We start from the raw sequence: 25009 nt of genomic DNA, 5'->3' as shown, positions 1-25009 counted from the left end.
CCGAAACAGATCCTCAGTGTCACATTCTGTCATTCATGTCTACACTCACACGTTGTTATACTTGATACTTAGAGGTTATCTCCTCATGAATAAAATAATAATGATAACAGCCTTAAAAAATGAAAAGAACCTCTTCAGGTTTCCAACACGGAAAAAACCTCCCTCGCATAAGAAATCCCTACTCAGCACTTTCTGCTTAGGCAGAATATTTGCATGTACAAATCTTTGAGATTAGCGGTCAGATTTAGGTATTTTTTTTGTTGATACTTGTATCTTCTAACGATTTCCTTTTTTTGCATTTCTAAAAGTCCTTTGGCAATTTATCATTTACTATCCCTTCCTCTCTCCAAAGCAAATAAGGATGGTTATAACTTTTATCCATTTATTGAAATATTTGTTGGATATACTTGAAAAAAAAAGTATATTTAAAAAATATAGAGATGTAATAGTGAAAAGAAATGTGTCCAAAAAGGAACCCAAAAGTAATAATTAAAAAATTATTACACATCACTACAGTTGTTATAAGACATATGGGATACCCTGTAGAGCCTAATTGGCTTAAGATCTTCCATATACATATAATAGAAGTTTGGATAATGAGATTTATCTCGACACCCCTTAATCATATATCTACTGGATTAACATCCATTCATTCTAAACTTCTTCAAAACAACCCTAGAGTTGTTTCTGTTCTACATACGTGCATTAGGGTGTCAGATATTTCCCTTTTATACAAAAAAAGTATGGGTCTGGAGGTTTAAAATGGTTATTTTGAATAAAAAACAACGATTGACAAAGTTTGAACCATTTTTATGAAAGTTTTGGTCATTAGAGTTAATGTTATCTAAATTTGTACTTTTTTGTTTATCTAAGTATAAAGCAATCAAGAATAACTTTCTGAAAATTGAGTGTGGATAATATTTGTATTCTTGGACTAATTATCCCTAACTTCTTTCAACAAATTATTCTTAATAACCATTTGGAGGCGTTGAAAACTGAAAGAACAAAAACTGATAGTCACAATAAAAGAATGATAAATAGATGATTTTTATTTGATAGAGCATATTGGGGCAATATAAGTTCCTTAAATCAAATCAACTTTGTAAATACAGATAAAATAGTTGAATAATAAGCCTAAAAGTGACTCAAATATCTTTATGAAATATTGTGAAGGAAGTAAAAGAAGAAATCAGTAATTCCTCTCTTTTTAATTTTTGTCCAAGATTGTTCTGATGTTAACGTACCACATTTGTATTTATACTTGCTAAAACAGTGAGATGAACCGGTTGAAAATGTTCTTGCAACATTATTGGTGAAGAAATCATAGCTACCATTGTATTTCTTCTTTACATTTGGACAACCAAGCTTCTTATCTCCGTTTCTTAATTTTGTTCAAGATTTGTTATATGTTGACAATCACTAATATTCATTAAAAAATATTGAAATTTTATCAATCGTAGTTTTTATTGAAAAATAGGGTTTTATAGCTCCATATTTTGTATCTTTTTTTTTTTTTTACAAAAAACAAAACCTGACACCCTAATGTAAATATATCCCCTCATAAAATCCAATAAGAGCTACTACTCCTTGTGTACTTATATATTATGTGTTGTAGCATTCATAGACATGGAAGGTACATAAATAAATAGGAAATGAACAATTGTATCTTACTTACAGTTAGATATGTAAAAAAGTATGTCAAAAACTCTTCCGGAGAATAATGGATTGAATGAACTACCTACGTATTATAATATAAAGAGTTTCTTTTCTTAAATAAATACTAGTGTTGAGACTCGGCTCAAGACCGAATTTTAACTTAAATGCTTCTTTTCCCTGATTAGAGTTTTGAATTTTGATTGTTTAAATAAATATAGAATAAATTTTAGATGATTTGAACCATTCTTGAGATTTATTGAATAATAATTTTATATTTGGGAAGAATTGGTCCAGAATTGTCAAACTACCAACGGATTTTAGTATTTTGTCTCCCACTGTTTTTGAAATCAATATTTTGAACGTTGATTGGATGAATTAGAATTAGCTTTGGTTCAGTTATGAACTCAATTTTCAAGAGTTATTGAATAATAATTCCATGGTGTGGAAGAAACAGCCCATAATTGACTAATTAATAACTGATTTTAGGCTTTTTTCGTAATCAATGTTCTGAACGTTGATTGATTAAATTACAACTAGCTTTTTTTAAGCTCTGAATAATTCTAAACAGTTATAAATAGTGAATCCAAAGTTTGGAAGAGTCTGCCTAGAATTGGATAACTTCCACCTGAACTTGGGTCTTTTTCTCCGTTTTTTTATAAGTGTTCTGATCATTGATTGGTTGAAATAGAATTAGTTTTTGTTAAGCTGTATACAATAGGACATGAAAATACTAAAAACCAATTTTATCCACAAGGTGGAGCAACAGTCTATAGCTTTTTGATTTAATTATGATGCTTGCTCATAAGAATTTTAACAGCGCCTTCTCTGTGAGTAACATACGTACATGTTATTTTTTATTAAATAAAGTAATCATTAAGGAATTACTTTATTTTGCTCTGTGGCTTTGCTTATAAACGAAAATCTATAAGTAAGCAACGTGTATGCCCCATTCGGAACAATTCTTGAATAATGATTCCATAGAATTAGCCAAGAAAATACCAAACTACAAACTGATTGTTTTATTTTGTTCTGCCTTTTTCTAGTAATCAATGTTGTGAACGTTGATTGGTTGAATTAATAATTAGTTTTTGTTAAGCTTTGAACAATTCTCAATAAATATTAAAAAAATCATTTTGTGAAAGAATTAGCTAACTACCAACTAATATTTTGTTTTTTCACATGTTCTTTTTTGTTTGAAAGGTTGGGTGATACAATAAATGTAAAAACGTGTTAATCTTTTTTGGTGTCAATCTATGAACCGATTTTTTCACAATTTCTGATGTATGAGTTGTACAAATGTTATTTATTCAAGACATTTAACTACCTATGTCAACATTATTGCAAGGTCCACCCACCATTTTGAAACATATATAGCGTCATTGACAATTCATTTATGGAGTCGGTCAACACCAAACTTTAAATAATACCTATTTTTTCTTTTAGACCGATCCATGCCAAACTGATTCGATGCGCTAAAAAAATAGACAAATTCATACCGTTCTAGGATTTCCAGACAAAAACGTAACACTAATAAATACAAGAAGTATGTCTCTTCTTCCCTTGAAAGCTCCTTCCCTCAATCTTCTTTCTTTCTTTCATTCTCTCACAATTATTCTATTTTTATAAGAAATAGCTTAAAAATTGGGGAAGAAATTCTCTTTAAAATCTTCATCTATTTTTATTCTTTTTAATCTTGTTTTTTGATATGTTAAGTACTTCTTTAATACATTAAATATACATCTTTTTTACTATGAAAAAGTAATGTATTATAGGTAAATCAAGACAATGAAATCCCTTACAGGAACATTCATTTATGTATATTAGGTTGAATAAGACAATTTTAGGGGGGATGAGTACTGAATACACTTGCTACATACAATTGCGTCTTGGACTGATTATAGATATGCAAAAAAAACCCTAAATTTTACTAGGTTAAAAAAAAGAAATTGTTTAAGGACTACATAAATAGACAAATGTAATTTTTTTTTTAGCAAAAATATTATTTTTAAAATGGTCATAAATATTTTTATCCAAAAGAACGTCAAATAGAAAACAATATATTCGAAAAGGCCATTCGAAAGTTTGGCCTTTAAAAAAAAAAAAAAAAAAGTTATTACTATAATTTAGCCTTATTTTCTTCAAAAAAATAAATTATAAATAAGGCTACTCGAATTTAATTTCTTTTTTCGAAGAAAAGGACATTAGAAAAGAAAAAAAAAAACCAATCGTTTTATATTATGGAAAGTGAAAATATTTTTACAGTAATATCAATTTAAAAAAAGTTAAATATATTTATCTTCACGTCAGACCTTCTCACGCTAAAAACAGCCCTGATAATGAAGGTGAGCTCCAAGTCATTCCTAAAGTTAGTGGAGACTAAATTATATAGTATATTCATTGAGGAGAGACTGAACGGGGGAATATTAGAAATTCTTATTTATATACGTTTTTGCTATCATTAATTACTTTATTCGTATTTATATTGTGCAATCCTAGCTAGGAGTGAGGGGAAAAAAAGATAGCTAGAGCTGAAGGACCTAGGTATAGGTCCTTACGACCATTGAATCTTAAAAAAGATCAGACTGATAAAAAAAGACTAAAAAGGAGAAGACTGATTTTGAAATAAGTCCTAGGACCGATCCAACACTCGTTACTTTTTCCTATGTAGATGTGAGGAGAGGAAATGGATGATGAAATTCTCGATTGATGTGAAAGAGGATCCGGGGTAGTGATAAACGATTGTTTGTTCATAGCAAGGGAAGAGTGATGACGGGATTTACTTCTATCTCCAAGATAACAGTAAATAATAATATCCACTGATTCAATTCCTACTCACTATCAAAGATAGTATGTTGACATCATTTCTAATCCATAAATCATATGCGTCTCTCATCCATAACTTTTCATTTCCATTGCCAACTGCCGTTACCCCTTTGAACAACGCAATACAAAAGCTACCAACTAGGTACATAAACTATATGACATCAATAAATATCCATAGGCATTGTATACATATATATATTGTTTATGTTACGCAAAATAAATACATTTTTATAAACTCTCATCCATTTTTTTAACACTAAATGGCAACTTTTATAAAAATATTTTTTAAGCATTGTACTTTAATCTAAAACACATATTTTGATGATATATTCAAAAAGATATGACTATTATAGGTTTTTGTCGCTTTTTCCAAAATTTCTGCGACTAAGTAAATATTAGTTATTTACTATGAAATTGCACAGAAATTATTGTGTTATTTGTCAAAACATAATAATTTGTTGGGAACTAGCTTTACCCTAAAGTAAATGTAACTATAATCTAAATACAAAGATCTTTTAACTTGTCGCACAATTTTGAATACCATTCATTGATACAGTTGCAAATTATAATCCTTTTCATTATGCTAAACAAAAAACGAAACCGAAAAACTTATATCATTACCATTATATTTATCTGGTATGTATTTTTTTTACATAACACATATGTTTACGATTTACAACCCAAAACATCTTTATATATATCTACAAACATGACATTTAAAGATCCCCTGACTTGTTTCCCTCTTTTTAAACATCTCATACATCTAACTCATTCTTTTAAAACAGATATACGAGACGAATTTCGAGCACTTCCTCGTGATACAGATGCCTCTGTCGGAGAAGAAATACTTCTTAAATGCTCCCCTCCAAAGGGACACCCCTCTCCTGTCATCCGGTGGAAAAAGGATGGAAGCTTTATTGATTTGACATCGTCTAATAGGTAATGTATTTTTTTCTTTCTCGTTTTCTTTCTTTTGATTTGTATGAAAAGACCCCATTCCTTAAAAAAATCAGGAAACACTTTTGATTTACTCCCCTCTACATATGTTTGTATCTTGTATAACGGTCGAAAAAGTTAAATAGCGATAACAAAGTTTGTGTTGTTTTAATAGATGACTAAATCTAAATTTTATAATAAGTTTGTCTTATCCAATGTTGTATTCCAAAATGGCAAAACAAAGACCACATGATTAACATTATATTAAATGATGTTGACTAAGAGATTACTTTTTAAACACAAGGAGCGTCAGTATAAATATTACTATAGAATAACAGTTTTATTGTTATATAAGAAAAATAATTTTCTCCGTTGTTAACTCTTTAATATATCGTCATAGTATTAACATCTATCTCTGAACGATGAATACTAGCGGGAGTTCCCGACCTTGCCTGGAGTTATGAGGCGTCGATGAACAGATACACTTTGATTTTATAATATAGAAAATAGCACTACAAGAAATCCTCAGTGTAACTTTGCATCTCTCTAAAGACTAAAGTACTTAAAATTTTCCAAATTGCAACCCAGAAATACAAAATTTGTTTAGGAGAGCTGTGGACCTCGAGACAGGTTAAAAACTACCCTGCTCCTTCAAAGACGCCATATATAATTACATTTGATTTAGACCAACGGACTACGCGGTATGAACTTAGGGCCTCGAGGCAGATTAAAAACCAGCACCCCCGCCTAAATAAACCATTTAATTCCCTAATAATTGCTTAACAATGGTTGTTTCGATACCTGCTATCTCTGTTCAACAGTTTCTCTGATTTTTTTTAAAATACGCTGAGGATTAATAAGTATTTTTAGGACGTAGTCATTATACAGGTGAAATTTTCAGCATCCACTTGTGTACCACCTGAATATGTGATATATGTATTTGTAGATAGAAAGCTATCTACTTATCAATAGATGGATCAGTCCCATCAGTTGATGAATCACTACTTTTTTGAGCAGTTATCAGTTTTCTGATAGCTGCATTTTCTATTGATGGAAATTTTCCGATGAAACTATTTCAATTTTCCTTTAACCCTTATCAACACACCATTGAGAGAACAAAGAATTACGTAATTCTGCTTAAAAAGGGTATTTTGTGGTCTTTGTATCATCGAATAATATTCGTTTATTATCTACGAAAATTAAGGAAGTATATGGTTCTATTAAAAACAAATATACACCTATTTAATATAACTGACATAATTTTCGAGTAAGTGATGCAAACCGAGAAGGGCTATTTTGTTAGATCTTTCGTCATAAAAGAAAAATAAATCAGCAACAACCAAATTTTATAATAGTTGAGGGGCATTTTTGGTCTTTTTTTTTTTTTTGTAGTTAAATTTGAGAACTTCAATAAAAATTCGATAGTAGAAATGAGTACAACATTAAAGCTATATTTTTTTGTTAAGCCGTAATAGTTTATAATTAAAGAACTTTGCAGAAGGGGAAATTTACATCAAATGGTCCTAAATTTGACTCAGACATAGTTAAAACTTCATAATTAATGGATGAAAGGTGTAGCTTGCTACTCATAAATTCATATTTTGTGGTATTGGCTATAAGTTTCGATAACAAAATAAATGTACTACCAGGAGTATACGGGTTTCCTCGTAGTTATTAGGTGTTGACAAACAAACTTTGCTTTATTAATATAGATAAGTACTACCTTTTTCTTTTCTTTTTTAATATGATGCACTCAGTTTTAGCTACACACGCTAATAACTAAATTGTTAGTTCTTAAATTAAGATGTTATGCAGTTCTAATATGTCATGCGCACACTCAAAAATAATATGTACATAGACAAACCTTGCTTTATCAATTTAGATGATAGATTGTGATCCTTTTCTAGTTTTAATTAATGTATCGATTCAAAATTATAATTATTTTAATGAAAATTAAAGAAATATGCCATTAAATATTCTTAAAAATACTGAAAGTTGAAAACACAGATATTTAAACATTAGTTTTACTCGTTCGTTTTGTATTAAGATATATAAACTCTTTTTACTATCAACTATTAATCATAATCGTAAAACTGACTGATTTTTTTTTTTTTTTTTTAAATATATATATTTATTGTTAGTTTTTTTAGATCAAACAGTCACGCGGTATAGAAATGAAGCGCATACTAAAAAATAGTCCTTTGCAGTAAACTTGGCTGTATTAACATAGAGTATCTAGGACAGTGGTCCCTTATCTTTTTCTAACTGTAGACCGGTCAACGTTTGAGAATTTTACTGCAGACCGGAGCAGTTGAAACAAAATAATATGAAACGTGAATCAACTGTGCCTCACATGGAGCTTTATTATCACATGGCTCCAACAATAGAACACTATTACAAAATCAAAAACTGTCCGTAATGCTAAATCAATGGGAGCCCGGAATTTGTCCCTTTGCAACAAAATTGTAGCATTTAGGGGCCTGTTTCTTACTCATTATCCAAGCTCCATCACATTTTTGGGTGCAAATGAAAAAAATACAGTCATTTCAAAATAAAGAGCCACTGGACTAAAAAGGTGGCTTTAAAAGTTGGGGACATTCAGTGGCATATATATATATATATTTTTATTATCGATCCAGACTTAGACAATAAATAAAACATAAAGAAATAATTGATTATATTGCTGCCTAGTACTAATTGATCAACGGACAGGTACCAGTCCGCGATCCAGAGGTACAATATGAATATACCAACCCTGCATCTTCCCCTCCATTATTTTGATATCCATTAAATTCTTATGGATATACATAATTGCTTTGTTTCATTGCCCGTGTTCTGTTCTCTCTTAACTCTTATATTCCCTATCGCACTCTCAAAAAGCTTCTGTTTCTCAATACTTTCCTCCCCAAATCCATTATAATTGTATAATTGTATTGAACAAACAACTGGAGTCGTGCATAAATTTGTTGTAAATCTTTTACCTTTGAATTATATAACATACAAAGTGATAGACCCAAAACTTGCAGTAACTTGTAAAAATGATTTATACCCGTTATTTTTAGATCAGAGATCGTTGTCAAATCCATCCAGACTGACTGTAATATGAATGAGTCAATTACAGTGCCATACAACTAAAAAGAACCCAAACTTTTGTAGCAACTTTTGGACTTCCTCCATTTGGCCCTCCTTTAGACCTAATCTCAACCCCCAACACTTTGCAGTTTGTGGTGTCATGGAGAAAAATGCTTGCCACACCTCCCTGACCAATTTCGATTAACTTCGAGTAGCCATCATGACAGTGGTAGCCATGGATACGGCTTTCATCGTAGATGGATCCCAAACTGTTTCCTGGCGTGTTGAGGCTGTTATTACTTGTAAAGAAGGACACATTGAATAAAAATATAGCTAATAAATAGATTTTGAGTTTTCTTTCCTTGATTAAAAAAATCGCAATTTTTGTAATTGAGTAATGCCATTGCAAGTTTTGTGTCTCCACCCTGTAGACCTGTAAATTTAGGATTGTTGAAATAGGTAAACACGTCTGCCATTGATATCTGGTTCTTTTGTTTCATTCTATGCATTATTATTGAGGATAAGTAATGAACAATATTGATATAACTGACCAATGTACAAATACCAATTGTTCTTATGCTTCAATTTCTTCAGCTCAAATCCATCTCTAACTATGTTTTCTCCCCCTACTAGTTACTCCTCAAAGTAACAAATAGAGATACCACTCCACTAAGACTACACACTTTCATTATTTTATTGTAAAATGTGGAAAAATGTTAAAAACCCGCACTAACGACGACTAAAGAGTCTTCCTTAATCCAATTATAAAGCAAAACATTTAATAAATTATCATTTTTTTTTTTACATTTCTATGAATAATATTAGATTAAATTGCTAATGTTGTTTGCACACGAAATGATTCAGAATTGTTAATGTATATTATGAGGCATTTATTTATATTAATACCTAGACATAACATGGATATTGTATTTTAATTTCTATGAGTGCTTAAAAAACCCTGTTACCTAGTGAGTCGTACTTGAATAATTTGATTGATTTATTTCAGGATACGAATTGACGATAGTGGAAGCTTGGTTGTCCAAAACGTAAGGAAAAGAGACAATGGTCGCTATCAATGCTCCGCCAAAAATGTTGCAGGAACTAGAGATTCTCGACCTGTTCGCCTCAAAGTTCATGGCAAGTATTAATACAATTTGTGGTACTTCAACATAAAAACGTTCTAGAACAACAAACAACAAAATGAGAAAATCTTAATTTATTTGTTTACTGCATTGTAATTTTCGGCGTATGAAAAGGGATTATAAGAATAATTTGCTGATGGAAGTTGATGATAATTTTTCAAATAACACAAATAAAATTCACACTCAATTTTCAGAAAAATCATTCTAGATTGCTTTTGTGTTGACGAGCCACATTTAGCAGTTACTTTTAGATTATAATATGGGACGTATATCCTATGTAACTTTCTACTTTTTAGAGCCTCCATACTTTATCAGCCGTCCCTTAGACACAACGGCTCTTGCTGGAGATGATGTACTCCTGAATTGCCAGGCCAATGGAGATCCTTATCCCGACGTTCAGTGGCATCGTCAAGGCACAGACATTGATATCAATAAAGTTAAAATAGTGAATGGAAAAGGTCTCAAGTTGGAAAATGTTCATCCCTCAGATGAGGGTGTGTACATTTGTGAAGCTAACAATATCCGGGGTTCCATATCCACCACTGCAAAGCTCTCTATCATGGAAATCCCTGTAATTACAGTCAAACCTCCGGCTTCTTTGAAGAAATCCAACAAATTGGATAAAATCTCTTTAGATTGCTTTGTGACTGGAACTCCACATCCACTAGTTTTTTGGACCATTGAGAGCGCCAATAGTGACGGTAAAGAAGTTCTCCTATTTTCTGACTCATTGGGAGGTGATAAGCGGATATCTGTTCTAAGAGATGGATCTCTAATCATTAAGGACCCACAAGTGAAAGATACTGGACATTATGTTTGTTCATCACTTAATTCTGTTGGCTCAGCTCTTTCCCGCTCATATTTAACAGTCTACGATCCATCTTCTTCTTCCATAGAGAAAGAGAAGGGAAATTCAACATTAAACCTTCCACGAGAAATAATTAAATTGGAAGAGGCACGTTTAGTTCTTTTAGAAGAAACATTTTCAGACATTACTGCCGTTTCCGAAAGTCCAACAAGCATTAAACTTGAGTGGAAACTCGCTTCAACCATCTCAAGCATCAATGGGATTCGTTTACATTATCGTAAAAATGGAAACAAGAGCTTCGTGAGCAAAGTCATTCCTCTAGACAGGGATACATCATATCTCCTTCAAGATTTGGAAGAATTTACAGAATACGAAATCTTTATTCGACCCTATTACGAGAGCGTGTCGGGTCGGCCTTCAAGACTTGTACAAATAATAACGCTTCCCACAGTTCCAGACCAAGCTCCCAAGATCCTCAAGATTAAGATCCTCAACGCCACTGCCATTTTCATTGCTTGGGACTATGTAGATCGAGAGCATCATAATGGAAATATCAAAGGATATCAGGTAAGAAAGAAATTGAGTTGTAGCATTAAACAAAGGAACTGATAAAGGAAAAAAACAACAACACCAACATATTTATGTCACACGCTTCAATGCACTAAGAAATTGATGGCCTTGAAATTGATTTTTCGATTTCTCTTGAATTTCTGGAGGAATAATTTTCTGGTTACTTGAGTTTATTTACAGGAGAGGGGAGTTTTTTTTAGTTTATCCCAACTAGTGCAAAAATAAAATACATACGTTTACCTTCTAGCGAAACAATATATACTCAAATCCTGATTAATATTATAAACACACACAAAAAACCTTTGAAGTCTTTGATATATGTATATACTTTGAGGCTTCAATTATGAATGCAAAAATATTTTATTTTGTGAATTTTCTATTTCATGTTTTTTTTTTTTTTTTGATGCAATTACATCAAAAGAATCTCTCAATAAAAATATTTGTGCAGAATAATCTTAATAATAAATCAAATTTTGAATTTTATGATGATGTAAAATCAATTTGTCATCTTCATAACTTTGCTTGAATAAATTTCGAGTGTAGATTTATGTCCATTTTGAGCTTTTATAAATACCTTTGATGAGAAAAAAGTAAAAATCCAAATCTTTTGACAAACTATTAAATGTGTGGCATATCAACACCAAATTACTATATAAAAATTATTTTTATTAACCCTTTCGATGGGTTGCAAATATCACTTAAATGAAAGCAAAAATGCATTATCACGCGATAAAATGATTATAAATTGATAATTTGTATTTGAAACGCCATATAGGAGTCAAATCATGTTTCATAAATTAAATAACAACTTTAGAATATAATAAAAATTCTTTAATATGTCAGTTAATCCCAATAATATTTGAATACCAGCTCTATTATTTATAGAAATATGTCTACCTATAAAGTATTGGGTGGTTTTCTAGTGCTATGTTGACCCTTATTTAGGACTGAGAACTGCATTCAAGTCCTGTCCCACTTGTCGATCCTTAAAGGAGGTAAAATAAACCCTCGTGACTTGATTTAGGATGATTTCCATTTTTTTAAATATTCCGTTTTATCAGTGGTTCCCAAAGTGGGAGTTGTGCGAAACAACAGAGAAGGTGCAATATGATTGATTAAAAGAAGAATCAGATTTGAATTGTACCATAAAAACTTATTTCATGATGAATTTACGTATTTTTATAAGTATCTACTGGATCAGCCGGGGCTGGAGGGCCTATGACCAAATAAAAGAATTTAAACTTTTGACTATGTTTTTTAGGATGAATTTTTTTTACTGTTGGGAAAAAGTAAAAAAAAATTTAAAAAAATGTCATTTAACTCTAATTTTTCAGCAGAGGAAATATTTAAATATTTAAAATTCCAAAAGTCGAAAATTTGGCCCTGAAGGACATTTAAAGGTATTGGAGCTAAGAAAGTAACTAATTTGAAACTAATTGGGAGAATTAGAGAGAAAACTTTACTTTGCAAAATCTGAACTAACTCAAAAAAATTTGGGAACCAATGCGTTATATAATAAAATAAACTATATAACTAAGCCAAAATATAATATGTTCGTATTTGAATTAAAAGAGGGATATTTTTAGCAGGATATGTATAATGATTTAAATAAATATCTCATATATCTTATTTGTTTTAAAAACAATCGACATTTTTATAATAAAATCAAAGGGCCGGCAATTAAGGCCAGTCACCAGTACTGACGGTCTCAATGACCGTTCCCAAGGACTGAAAGTCCTAAGGGCCGATAGAACTGGTCCTAAGACAGGACTAGACCAAATAAATAAGGACTGACACAACACTAGATGTATTTATATTCGCATCTCCAATAATTAATTTGAGATTTCTCCTTTTCTTGATGTTTGACTTTGTGTATTAACTCAACCACAACTATGACTATTATACCCTTTTGAAATGTTTGATTTTCTAGATACATATCCAAGGAAACAACTCGGAGATCCTGAATTCCGCACTCCCAAGTGAGCGCCTTGAGTCCATCCTCAACGTCCCAAAGCTTCTTACGATAGACAAAGCCAACGTATCCATTGCCCTGATAAACCACGTTGGGGTTGGTCCCTTCTCAGACTCTGAGGAAATCCTTCTTCCAAGCCTCTCTGAGTTTGACATGGCTGTCTATCATCACCGAGGAAGTGGAGAAAGCTATGCCTGGCTCCTAGCTCTTATAGGTAGCTTTACTTTCATGCTTGCATTTGCCTCTGGACTTACACTATATTACCGACGCCGACGCGTTCTCCATAAATCCAATGTGTATGAGTATAGTAGTGGAGGCGGTGTGGTCGGATCCTTTACTCCCTCATCATCACAAATGGGGAATAATGGTAATAACATGGGGCAACAACCTCTTTGGATTGATCGGAGATGGAATGGTGGGGACTACGAAAAGGACTCAAACTCCTCTGAAAAGAAGCTCTTGAATCAGAATGGAACAGCATCCCATCTTCAAGAAAATGAGTACGCCTACATCGATCGAAATAAACTATTTTCTACTTTTGGTAACAGGGGGTGCAGCAACTACGAAAGTCCGTCATTCCTTCAGTCCCCTTATGCAACGACAGATATACTTCGAGCTGCTCAACAAGGAAAAGCAGGACATCACTTGGTAAGGCTTTATGACTACTTGTATTTTAAAAAATAATTAATTTGGTACATTTTTTTTTATCTTTTTTTTGCTGAGCAATTTTTTTAATGTAATTGACAATAATAGTGATAGCATAATGGTTTGCACATTTGAATTGCATACTCAGGATCATATAAAGATGGAAATAAACCCCTTTGTCGTTTTATTATCAAAAAGGAAAGCATATAAAATTCTAGACATAAAAATAAATGGTTTTTTTTTTTTTTGGGGGATGAAGGGGGGGAGAAGCCAGGATTTGGAAGTTAGATATTCGAAACAACAGAGGGAAGGGGGAAAACAGAAATAAATATTAATGTAAATAGTAATGAGAAAAGTTAAAATGGCCATCATTAACAATTTTATAAGTATATGTTTTGATGTAAAAAAACCTTATTTTCATTCTGTACTCACTTTTCAGGGACCAAGGCTCTTTCCTCTCTCTGTGACTCCAATGCTTCATCCTCGAAATAACTTTCTTCACCGCTCAAGCACAGCCACTTCCTCATGTCTCTTCAACAACCACAAAAACCATTACTACGCAAGCAAAATAATGAGCCGTGATGCCCGGAGTTGCGATGACATCACTGAGCGAATCTCTTCCGGAGGAGGAAGTACCTACGCCCGCTCTCATCATGTCTATCCCTCACGTCTTCTAAATGAAAGTAACTGCAATCCACATAATAGCAGTCTTCTTTCTCAGCAGCACTATTCAGAACTTTCCACACCACCTCCAAGGGTTCAACTATATGACCCTTACCCACCCAGATTTAGTCGTATCTATCCTTCCTCAATCGCAAACGGTGTTGGACTTGAGAGCAATAAACCACCCCCACTAATTAGCAATAATAGTAGCAGCTTGTGCCAACCTTCTCTTCCTCTCGGAAATGAACTTCACCCAGAAGAAGACACTGAAGAGGCCATCACTCGATTCGACGACGCTGTAGAGTCTTATATGTCTCAAGCTGTACTTGAATCCGATACTGACTCTTATTTGAGCCATGGAGGAGGCGAATCTCTCTCTGAAGGCTCACAGTTCTCGGACGATGTTGTTCGAAAAGACTTGGACAAGGAGAAGCTGGATCATGACGACGACAACACAGCTCTGCAGCATTCATAAGCACTGTGGTCCTAAACAACTTTGTGATATTAAATTATTATTATTTCAGTATACCTACTAACCTTATGTACACTTTTGATTTGTAATAGCGACCCTCCCAACTCTCTTTTTCATTCCTTCTGAACCTTCCTAAGAACACCCTACATAGTATGTGTTACACCTCTAATTTATTTAACTCTCAATGGAAGGATATCCTTTCATTGGATTTTGTTTTTGATCATTTTACAAACAGAAACAGAACATAGAAAACTTAATTATTATTGTTAAATCATTTTTTATATTATTTATTATAATTTATTCATCCTCTTCATGGGATGATGAATTCAACGACTCAGTATTAATAATGACTCACTAATCAATCATTTTTGATTCTTAGACGAAACGTAAAAAAAAAAAAAAATGTTATTTATTCACTGACTTTTGACAATTTTTAGAGAGATTTGTATTATTAACTACTACTTACAAATAAATATATACTATTGAATATTATAAACTCAAATAAAATATTGGAAGTATATACCTAGCTGTCATTCCTAAAATAACTAAATAAATAAACGTTTTCAACTACTAAAAAAAAATTTTTTTTAAGGTTTCTGTAGGGTTCTCACTCATTTGGAATATGAAACTCTACTCAATAAATAAATAATGCGTAGACTTTTTATAAAATGTGACCCAGAACGCATGCAAGATTTGTTCTGGTTGGTAATCGGAGCAATGAATATATTTTCTATTTGTTATCATGATTTTGACATTCTTACAATGAAAAACATCAAAGTATAAAGTGTAATTTTATGTGCGTTTTCTTGGTAGTTGTAAATTGAAGTTCTCTTTTGGACTCAGAGTAGAATTGAGGACTGAAAACGGAGAAATGCATGCCTATGCCCTTCCTAGAAATTGAGTGAAATTTATGTTTAATTCCATTCTCTCATGGCTGCTTGTAGCCCTTGTCTAATCAAACGTCAAAGCATCTAAGCTATACCCCTCTGAAACATTTTTCAAATTGTAAGAATTATCCTTTAACTTTTCACTGCTTTTCTTTTCAGCAAACGGGTAGACTATATTTATGCACACTAGGAAATATCCAAAGCATGTTTTAATGTGCGAGTTTCTTTCGGCAACCAGAACAATTTTTATTTCCTAAAGCTGTTACCCTTATTCTTTCTCTCTTGAGGAGAGAACATTTAATTTCATGAGTAAACACGAGTGTGTACTCATGAATTACGTGAAGTAACGCAAAAGTTTTGTTAGGAAGCTATAAGTTTCAGTCCCTATTGTAATCTAAGTAGAATTAAGGATCGAAAACAAAGTAATTCCCGCTTATGTCCTAGCTTTATACAGAGTGTAACTTGTATTAATTTCCTTCATCTTACAACTGCTCGCAGCTAATTTAAAGAAACGTCATGACAGTAGGTATAGATTTTATCCTTCCAAACATTCTTCAAATTGTTCATTTTCGGTGTCTTTTTTATACATACTCGAAATGTTTAGGATTTACATCGTTAGTGGTGCATTTTAATATCTACTCAGATACACGAATATTATTTCAGTTTTCTCATTTTTACAAGACCCAAAGGCTCACGATTTACAGTGCTATTTATACAACTCTACTGATGAGGATCGCTTCGCTGTGTTACATTTCAAAGATCATTAACTTGCTTTCTCTCCTGGAGATAAGCATCCCCTCACTGAGGAATAAAAAAAGAAGAACTAACCAAGGAAGAAAGAAAAGAAAGAGGGGGAGTAGGAAAGAAACAAAATCATTCATCCCTTAGACTCTTTTACCCTCTTCTCTCTCTTCTTCTTCTTCCTCTTTGTATCATACGAAATAAAGAATTTCTTCGTTTTTTTTTTGGTTCCACACACATTTAAACTTTTATCGCACGTGCATCTTTCATTTTTTGAGGGGCATGACGTTTCAAATAATAGATTCACTCTATGGAACAGGACTACTTCTTCATAAAATAATGGAAAAAACCATCTAATAGTTATGAATATTACCACAAATTTGCGATTGTAAATCTTCCAATTCTCAAGAGCTGCTGTTTTGTTATATAATGAAGTATTAATAAATGAATACAATTATCCATTGGTATTGAATGTTTGTTTAGCATTCCGTTTTATATCCCTTTTAAAAACTAGTAAGGCCGATACTTCCCAAATATATAATTACCCTTTGTATTTTGTTGTCAGCTGTTGATTTCTTCGTCTTCCTTGATACATCTTGGCTATTTATTTATTATTGTTAATAAATAAATGAATTAATAATCTACAATATGCCAATGCTCCGTTTTTAAAATCCTTCGTTGTCTTTATATTATTATTTATATGCAATTTATACAAATGTATAGCTGCACTGATATTGGTTAGCAATATTATATTACGGCATCGAGTAAAATACCATGTACAATTTTAATATTATGGCATAAATATATACATATATATGTATAATTAGGCATTGTATAGAATACCTAGGTAATGAATATGGTGTCAGGCAAACTAAATAATGAATGATTTTTGTATACTTTTCCTATGTATTCTATGTAATAAATAGGTATTACATAGAATACCTAGTAACTGTTTACGCTCACTATTAAATGTTGACAAGATGGGATAGAAAACTTTATTATTAATTAGGCATTTGAAATAATAAACCTTAAAAATAGATATTATTTTCAGAAAAAAGTGATAGGAAAACCGATACTGAAATTGAAAAAGTTTGAATGGTAGTAGTTATTATCTCATTAGCAAAAAAAAACAAACTATTCTGATACTCTGATGTTACACACACGTACATGTTTCGATTAAGAAATCTTGTTCCATTCGGAGAAACTGACTCATTCTTATTGCATCTTATTGGACAAAGGGAGGGGGCCCTCCCTTTGTCCAACTCAAATGCTTTAGTTCATGGCAGCTCGATGTATTGTTGATTACAGGAAATAAGTTAACACACACAAAGAACATGGACCTATGCACTTTGTATTGTTATTTACAGTCTAGAACTTATATGTATTAAATACATTGCCAACATCTGATCCCGGCATTATGTATAATACTTAGGTAATGTATAAAATGTCGTTTATTATATAGTTTGTCTGAGACAATCAGGCATTAGATACATTACCTAGGGATTATATATAATGCCAGATTTGCATACTTTGCTACTAACATATATATATATATATATATAAATATATAATTCCTTTTACGAATGGTGGATAAATAATTTGCCAATGATAGTCTAGAAGTACTTTTGAGATAAATACAAGTTGGTATGTTTGACTTATTTAGCTAACTATCAAATGATTTTGGGTCATTTTCTGTTTTCTGAAGGAAAGGTAAGGAGATTCAGAACAACAATGGTATTAGCAGGCCTGTTTGTGGATTGATGTAATTAAAATAATACGCCCTTTTTGTAGGCAATACAAATTAGTAAATTTGTCAAATAACTATTTAAAATTAAAAAAAAAGATTTAAAAAACAATCAAAATTTATATTCATCAAATATTTGTAAATGCACACTCGAAATAGGAGTTATCCCAGACTACGGGTATCAAAAATGATTCCAAGAAAGTTTTAAAGCTATAATGTCTCACAAAAAAATGATGCTTTATTCTGTCCGGACTAATATAGTTACAAAAAACTTATTAACTTCTTTCCAAACATAAAAAAATGTGATCCAATGAACAATTAAAAATGGATGTGTGCAAAAATGATACGACCATCGATTAAGGTAGTATAAACTTATCCAGGGATCATTAAAATTATATATCTCAGAAGCTTCGTATAGGTGTAGTGATAGCCTGTTTAATAAAAGACAATTTAGGGTCGATCATTCAATAATAGTTTATGGCAATGTCAAAATGGTAATTATATATATTTAATGATACTATTATCATTCCAGTGTTAAAAAAAACTTTACAAAATCCGTCAACTACTCGTTTCATTCTTTTTATTTCATTGATTTATAAAAAAAAAATACTTTTACCTTAATATTATTTTTCTAATAATTTAATTATTTTGTTTTTTTAATCATCTTTATTAACCTATTTTTTATGCCCCAAGCGCCAAGACGTCTTTGAAATGTCTGTAAAATTAGTAGTTATACAATTTCATATAATTAGAGTCTAATTATAACAATTAGTGTGGTGTTAAAATAATAGAAATATAGATTTCCTAATGTAATGTACGGATTTAAAAAAAATTTAAAGTCTTTTATTTATTTGGCTTTCAATAAAAAATTTATGATGCATATATATTTGACACAACTTGATGTCAAATGAAAAGCAATGATAATATATTAAAATCAAAGTTTTAGGGGGTAAAAGCATGACTAGAATTGCAGTATTAGTTATTTTCCAGATATATTTTAGACCATAAAAATAAGATAATTGGAGAAAGATACCTTACTCTTGCAAAAGTAATAACTTATTGAATTCATGTATTATGTATATGGGAATGTTTAACGATATAATGACTTATTTAAAAAAAAATACATATTATGGGAATATATAACAAAGAGGTATATGTATTTTTGATAGACGATAAAAGTTTAACACTAACATAATGCAAATTTTTAATGTAATTCGAAACATCAAAGATATATACCAGGGCCGTCCAAAGAGGGTGGGCTGAAGGGGGCAATAGCCCCTTCCCCTCAAATGAAGATATTTTGGCTTTTTATAGCAAATTTAATATTTGAAATTGTTTTCTAATTTTTTTTTAATGGTCTTTTTTATTTATTAACTATTATATTTTAATACAATTAATAATTAAATAAAATACCTAAAGGAATTGCATTATAAAAATATAAATAAACATTTTAGTTTAAAATTAGACCTCCAGGGATAAAAAAATTCATCCGTTATTTTTTATTTTTTTACGTCTCAATTCAAAAAATTCTATAAAAGAAAAAAGTGTTCATTTAACAATATTGGAAGTAAAATAAACATGAAAAGAATTAACAAGAATATTGAAAAGAATGGACACAAGTATTAGGAAAACGATAAAAGTTATAATGAAAATTTCCACATCTATAGGTTATCTGAGAGACGATGATGTTTTTTTAAAATATTCACAATATGTTTAAAAATTTTCAGGTGACGTTCTGATTTAGAGGGTATGAACCTCACTAAGTCGGAGGCAAAATCCCATAACTTTCCATATACTCTTGGTATTTTGATATTAAAAGCAACGTATCTGGCTGTGGCATCTATTAAAATGCCTCTGAAATCTTCTACTCGGATTGCCTCTCTCAAAGTGAGTTTTTTGGCAATATATGCCTTGGAATTTAGAATTCCATAGTACAGTGCCTTAGTTTTTGGAGGCGAATTCCTTCTCACAGATAATCCAAAAAGAATAATGGCTGATAGATAACTTGACTTTGTTTTTATGAGATCCTTCATATTTACAGATTCAAATAGTATAAGTATTTCCAGACGGGGCACTCAGCGAATGCGTGGTTGACCGAATTATACATTTTCCCACAGCCTTTACACGGTTCATCGAAGGAGATATATCCTGCGGAGATCTATAACTGAGCTGTAAATTTACGACCGTCCAAGATTCCAGAAGTAGATATTTGGATCTAGATTGGTGGGAGTTTTAATAGTTTTATGTATTCTTTCCCCACCTTAATTGGGTTGTCTAATGCAATTTCTCAATATTTAAGTTTCACTGGCCAAGTTTGAGGGGCTTGGTTCCGCTTTGAGCTTCTTATTTACAGATATAGTAACTTCCCCTTTGAGAAACTATTGTCCGAGAACGCGTCAGGGACAGAAATAATATTTTTCTCCACCGCTTCCCACTCCAAAACTCCAGTATCTTCTTGTTGCTTGAAGAAGTACTTCTTTTTATAATTTTGGTGGATGATGTCCACTGTGGAACTCGAGTCGTACACTGGAGAACCTCTCCACAGAATTATCTCCGCTATAGACAATGATTATGCTATATCCCTAATATTATTCTTTGATAAATTTATACCAGACAAAATCTACTTAAGACCTCATTTTGAAGAGATATATCCTTTCCATTCAGCATCTTGACTTTTTGTGAGAGCAATGAATATATTTTTATATTAAAGTTAAATTGATTTTTATGTTAAGAGCTGCAGATTTTTGATTTTTTTTTTCCAAAATATTTAATTTGTTTAGAATTATGGAAATTTAAAAGACACTCAAAAAACATGAACTCTCAACTTACTGAATTAATTGTACTTTAACCATTGTTATGTACTATATAAAAAAATCCGATAGAAGTATGTCTTCTTTTAAAAAAATATGTTTAAACTAAGATTTTAAACAAATATTAATTAGGCTTTTGAAAAATTCATACTTAAAGTAATACATTTTTTATATACAATACTCTTTTTTTTTTTACAAATCATGTTTATGTCCACTATACTGTGTATATGGTGTATACAAGTAATTTAAATTCAACAAATGATACGCAACACTTTAATCAATAATTCATAATTCACCTATTGTGATAATTAAAACTTGCGATGATTGAGTTCCATCGGTTTTTTTATATATCTATTCGGGAATAAAATAATTTCTAGTGAAAATTATTTAGTGATAAGTATTCCGGTCTAATGTAGATAATATAAAGGCCAAAATTTTCATTACTTACAAAATATATACACAATAAATAAGACATATTTGCTTGTCATAAAGAAATGATAAAATCTCCTAATATCTAGTAATTATAATTGATGTTATTATAGAAGAAGATAATATAATTGAGTTCGTTTATAAAGTGGTGTAGATATATCCATAGTAAAAATAACATAGCAATAATATACAGTGCCGTATGTCAGGAAGATTTTTCGGTCCGCTTTACAAGGGTGAACGATTGATTTTCAGTGGTGAACGTGGGATATTTAAACAGGGCAAATGCTACAGCATAGATTAAATCTTGCAAGAATATCGTCCAATGGACTGTCAGACCATTATTTTCTTCAGGCAAACATTGGGAAAAATATAATGAAAAGGAAAAACTCTAGACGGAAAGTCAATGCCGACCTATTCATAAAGGAAGGAGTATAATGGAGTATAAAATGAACGGTGCAAGAATGAGATAAAAAATTTTGAACTATACAATTAAGTCAAACAATTTAAACCTCCTTAAATATTTTTAAAGTTAGAACGGATGAAGATAATGAACGAGATTATAATATACCTTGAAACGGTTACATCGACAGAAAATAAATTTTGTTCACATGTCTTGATGTTCTTAACTCGCATGTATACGTGGTGATGTGTTTGAAAAAAATGAAGAAAAAAATGCATGTGTTCTTTATCATGATTAGAAGAAGAAGTTTTTTCTCTCTTTCCTTCACGCAAAGGTGTCAATCAAACTGTCCATTTCTTCATGGAACACCTTGTCCACCATCACCCTCTCCATGTTCAAGAGGGTGAGGGAGGAGAGCCTCTCCTGGTCCATGGTGGTCCTAATGTGGTTCTTGAGCCTTCTGAGACAGGAGAATGACCGCTCCGCCTCACAGCTGCTGATGGGCATTGAGGCCAGGATAACAATCACCTTGTATAGCTCCGGCATCAGGCGGAACACTCCCGAGCTTATTAACTCCGCAGCAATTTGTGACGAAACCATGTCTTCTGTGTCAATATCTGCCTAGAGAAACATAAATTTTAAACATATAGTGTAAAATGAATCATTATAATATTAACCTTGAATTGCTGGAAGATTGCATGGTCTGACTGGAGCTGCTCGAGTTCAAGTCTGTAGTGCTTGACGACACGCTCAATGACACAGGTCTCCACTTCACTGTCATTGACGATTGCAATGAGATCCATTGTGATGTTTGTATCGTCGGTGGCAAATCTGCTCTCAAGCTCTAATACAATCTTATTGATTGCAACATCGAAAACTCACGGAAGTAGGATTCAGTTGTTCCTTTCCACTTTATTCTCCTTGGAATCTTCGCCTCCTTGAATTCCAAATCAATTGAGTCCTCCTGGTCAAATACTGATTTCATCTCAGACGACTTCAACTCAGCAAGTTTCCAGATTGATTCAAAGATTTTCTCATTCTTAAGATCTTCAAGAGTCCTAATCACTAGGTTGGCGTGTTTCCGGGCCTTTGTTTGGTCAACCTTTCTGCCTTGAAGTTCATCTGACAAGCTAGATGTGTGTCTGAGGAGTGTCTTCAAAGGTTCAATGCCGAAAACAAATTCGTGACTGAAGATGCTGTTGAGCAGAGAAGTTGCTGTTGAACTCGACAATGTATCTTTATCTTTTCTCATTATTATGAGGGTCTTCATGATTCTGACAATCCCTAGAGATACAGCGTGTACAGCATCGTAGCGGAGACTCCAGCGGGTAGAAGACTGGTTCTTCAGGGTCATCACCTTGGCATGCTCCTCATCTTTACTTGTTTTCTTCACCGACTTGTAGATTGCTGACCTCTTTGGTGACCCTTCAATGAAGTTGTATAAAATTTGTACTGTCCCCATTGTATTTCTCAACAGGGTTATATCTGAGAGAAGATCCTTGACTACAAGATTGAGGACATGGGCGTAGCAGTGGATGTAGACACAGTGGGGCTACTTCCTTCCACCTGGCGGCAAGACCCTTCTTGATGCCGGATATGTTGGAGGCACTGTCCGTAGCCAGGGAGACAGTGCAGGTGGGGTTAAGGCCGAGATCCTTGATAGCCTCGTGAAGCTTCTCAAACAAATATTTGCCGTCAGTCTGTGTAACTTTTACAAACTTGAGGAAGCTCTCTTTCTTGATGCCTTCACTCGTCAGATATCCCAGTGACAGACTGAACTGCTCCGCGTTTAACATATCTGATGTCTCATCAACAATCACAGAGAAACAGTAGTCATCATCGCTGGCACAAGTCTTGACATCTTCAATTATATTTTCCGTCACTTTGGATGCTATAATCTCTATCAGCTCATTTTGGATGTCAGGGGAAGTCCATTTGGCAAAACCTGCCCCAGCTGAACCAAATTTTTTGACTTCGGCCTCCAGTTTATCTTTGAGAATATGATTGTCGTGTGAACGCAGGGACAAAAGCTCAAAGAAGTTTCCTCGATTGTTTTCATTAGATTCCGTCAACTTTTCTCTTGTTTTGGAATCGCCCCTAAAAGTCAATCCTTGCTTTGCGAGGAACCCAACAGTTTGGAAAAGACACCTCAAATAAGCTCGCCACTTCACGACTTCCTCAGCATGTTGAGACTGAACATAACCGAGAACCGAGGTATTCTTTCTCTTTGATGTGAGGAAATTGATCCACTTTTCCATCGACAGTTTGTGTTTTTTGTTGTTAGAATGAACTTTCAACGAGGAACTGTTTTTCCAGGTGTTGAACTCAAATTTCCCAAGGTTGGAAATGGAAAATTTGGAACAGGCGAAACACTTGGCTGACTTTTCAACCTCGTCATATTCTAGCCACAGGAACTTACGGAACCAATCATATTGAAAGTCTCTGGAGTATTTGTCATCTATCTGAGGACTGTATGTTTGTAACTTGGGCTGTAGAGGATGATCTCTCTTGACTTTAGGCACAGTTTCCCGCTTAGTCTCCACTCTGGTTCTGGTCTGGATGTCCTTCCGCTTTGGCTCCCGCCCGGTAAGTATCGGGTCACCCAGCTGGCTCGTGAAGACAACAGGGTACTCTGGGCCTCCGTCCACAAACTCCATCTCCTCAGTCTTGCTCTTCTCACTTCCCTGGACATTGTCGCTAGTCTCAGAGTCCTCTGCAGAGGGAATATTGTTGTTGTTGACTACAGAGAGCTACTCGGGAGAGAAGATTGGTCCGATATCGAGATTAGGAAGTCTTCTTCCATGAGAAATCCGTCCGCTGGGGTAATATGATGAATCGCCATTATTTTCTGTGTCTGCAGTAACTTTCTCTTCACAGAAGCGGACTTTTGAGATCTTGGTTCAGGCAGTAAGGCCTCAACTGGAGCAGGGTCATCGGGACAGGAGGAGGCAGTGACTGAGGATGAGGATGTAGAAGAGGAAGTTTTCTTAACAGCAAAGTTCAATGTTTTCTGCTTCTTATGCTCAAATTTCACTTGATACTTGCAGCTGGGGTCATTCTTATAGAGTTTAACTTTGTGATCATTAACGTTGTCCTTCTAGAACAAATCACCAACTCTCTGTTAAAATGCGTTTTCCGCTTCCCGTGATACATTTCTGATAATTAATAAATTACTGCAACAATCCACTCTAAAAAAGTACATAACTATTATTTATGTCCCTTTTAAGCAGTAATAATTT

The 25009-nt window shown here is 32.7% G+C and overlaps 1 protein-coding gene across 1 annotated transcript in view; it reads left to right on the top strand.

The window, feature by feature from the left end:
* The window catches only part of LOC121117584 (neogenin), a 44495-nt gene extending 29155 nt beyond the window's left edge, over positions 1-15340 (top strand). The window contains exons 3-7 of the mRNA XM_071888812.1: positions 5265-5418; positions 9494-9624; positions 9926-11004; positions 12938-13627; positions 14064-15340. Coding sequence (XP_071744913.1) covers positions 5265-5418; positions 9494-9624; positions 9926-11004; positions 12938-13627; positions 14064-14762 — 2753 coding nt within the window. The 3' untranslated portion in view covers positions 14763-15340. The remainder of the gene's footprint in view (positions 1-5264; positions 5419-9493; positions 9625-9925; positions 11005-12937; positions 13628-14063) is intronic.
* The last annotated feature ends 9669 nt before the right edge of the window (positions 15341-25009 follow it).

This window comes from Lepeophtheirus salmonis, chromosome 5 (genome assembly GCF_016086655.4).
Source record: "Lepeophtheirus salmonis chromosome 5, UVic_Lsal_1.4, whole genome shotgun sequence".
Lineage (NCBI taxonomy): Eukaryota > Metazoa > Arthropoda > Copepoda > Siphonostomatoida > Caligidae > Lepeophtheirus > Lepeophtheirus salmonis.
This window is presented reverse-complemented; position numbering and strand designations above follow the sequence as displayed.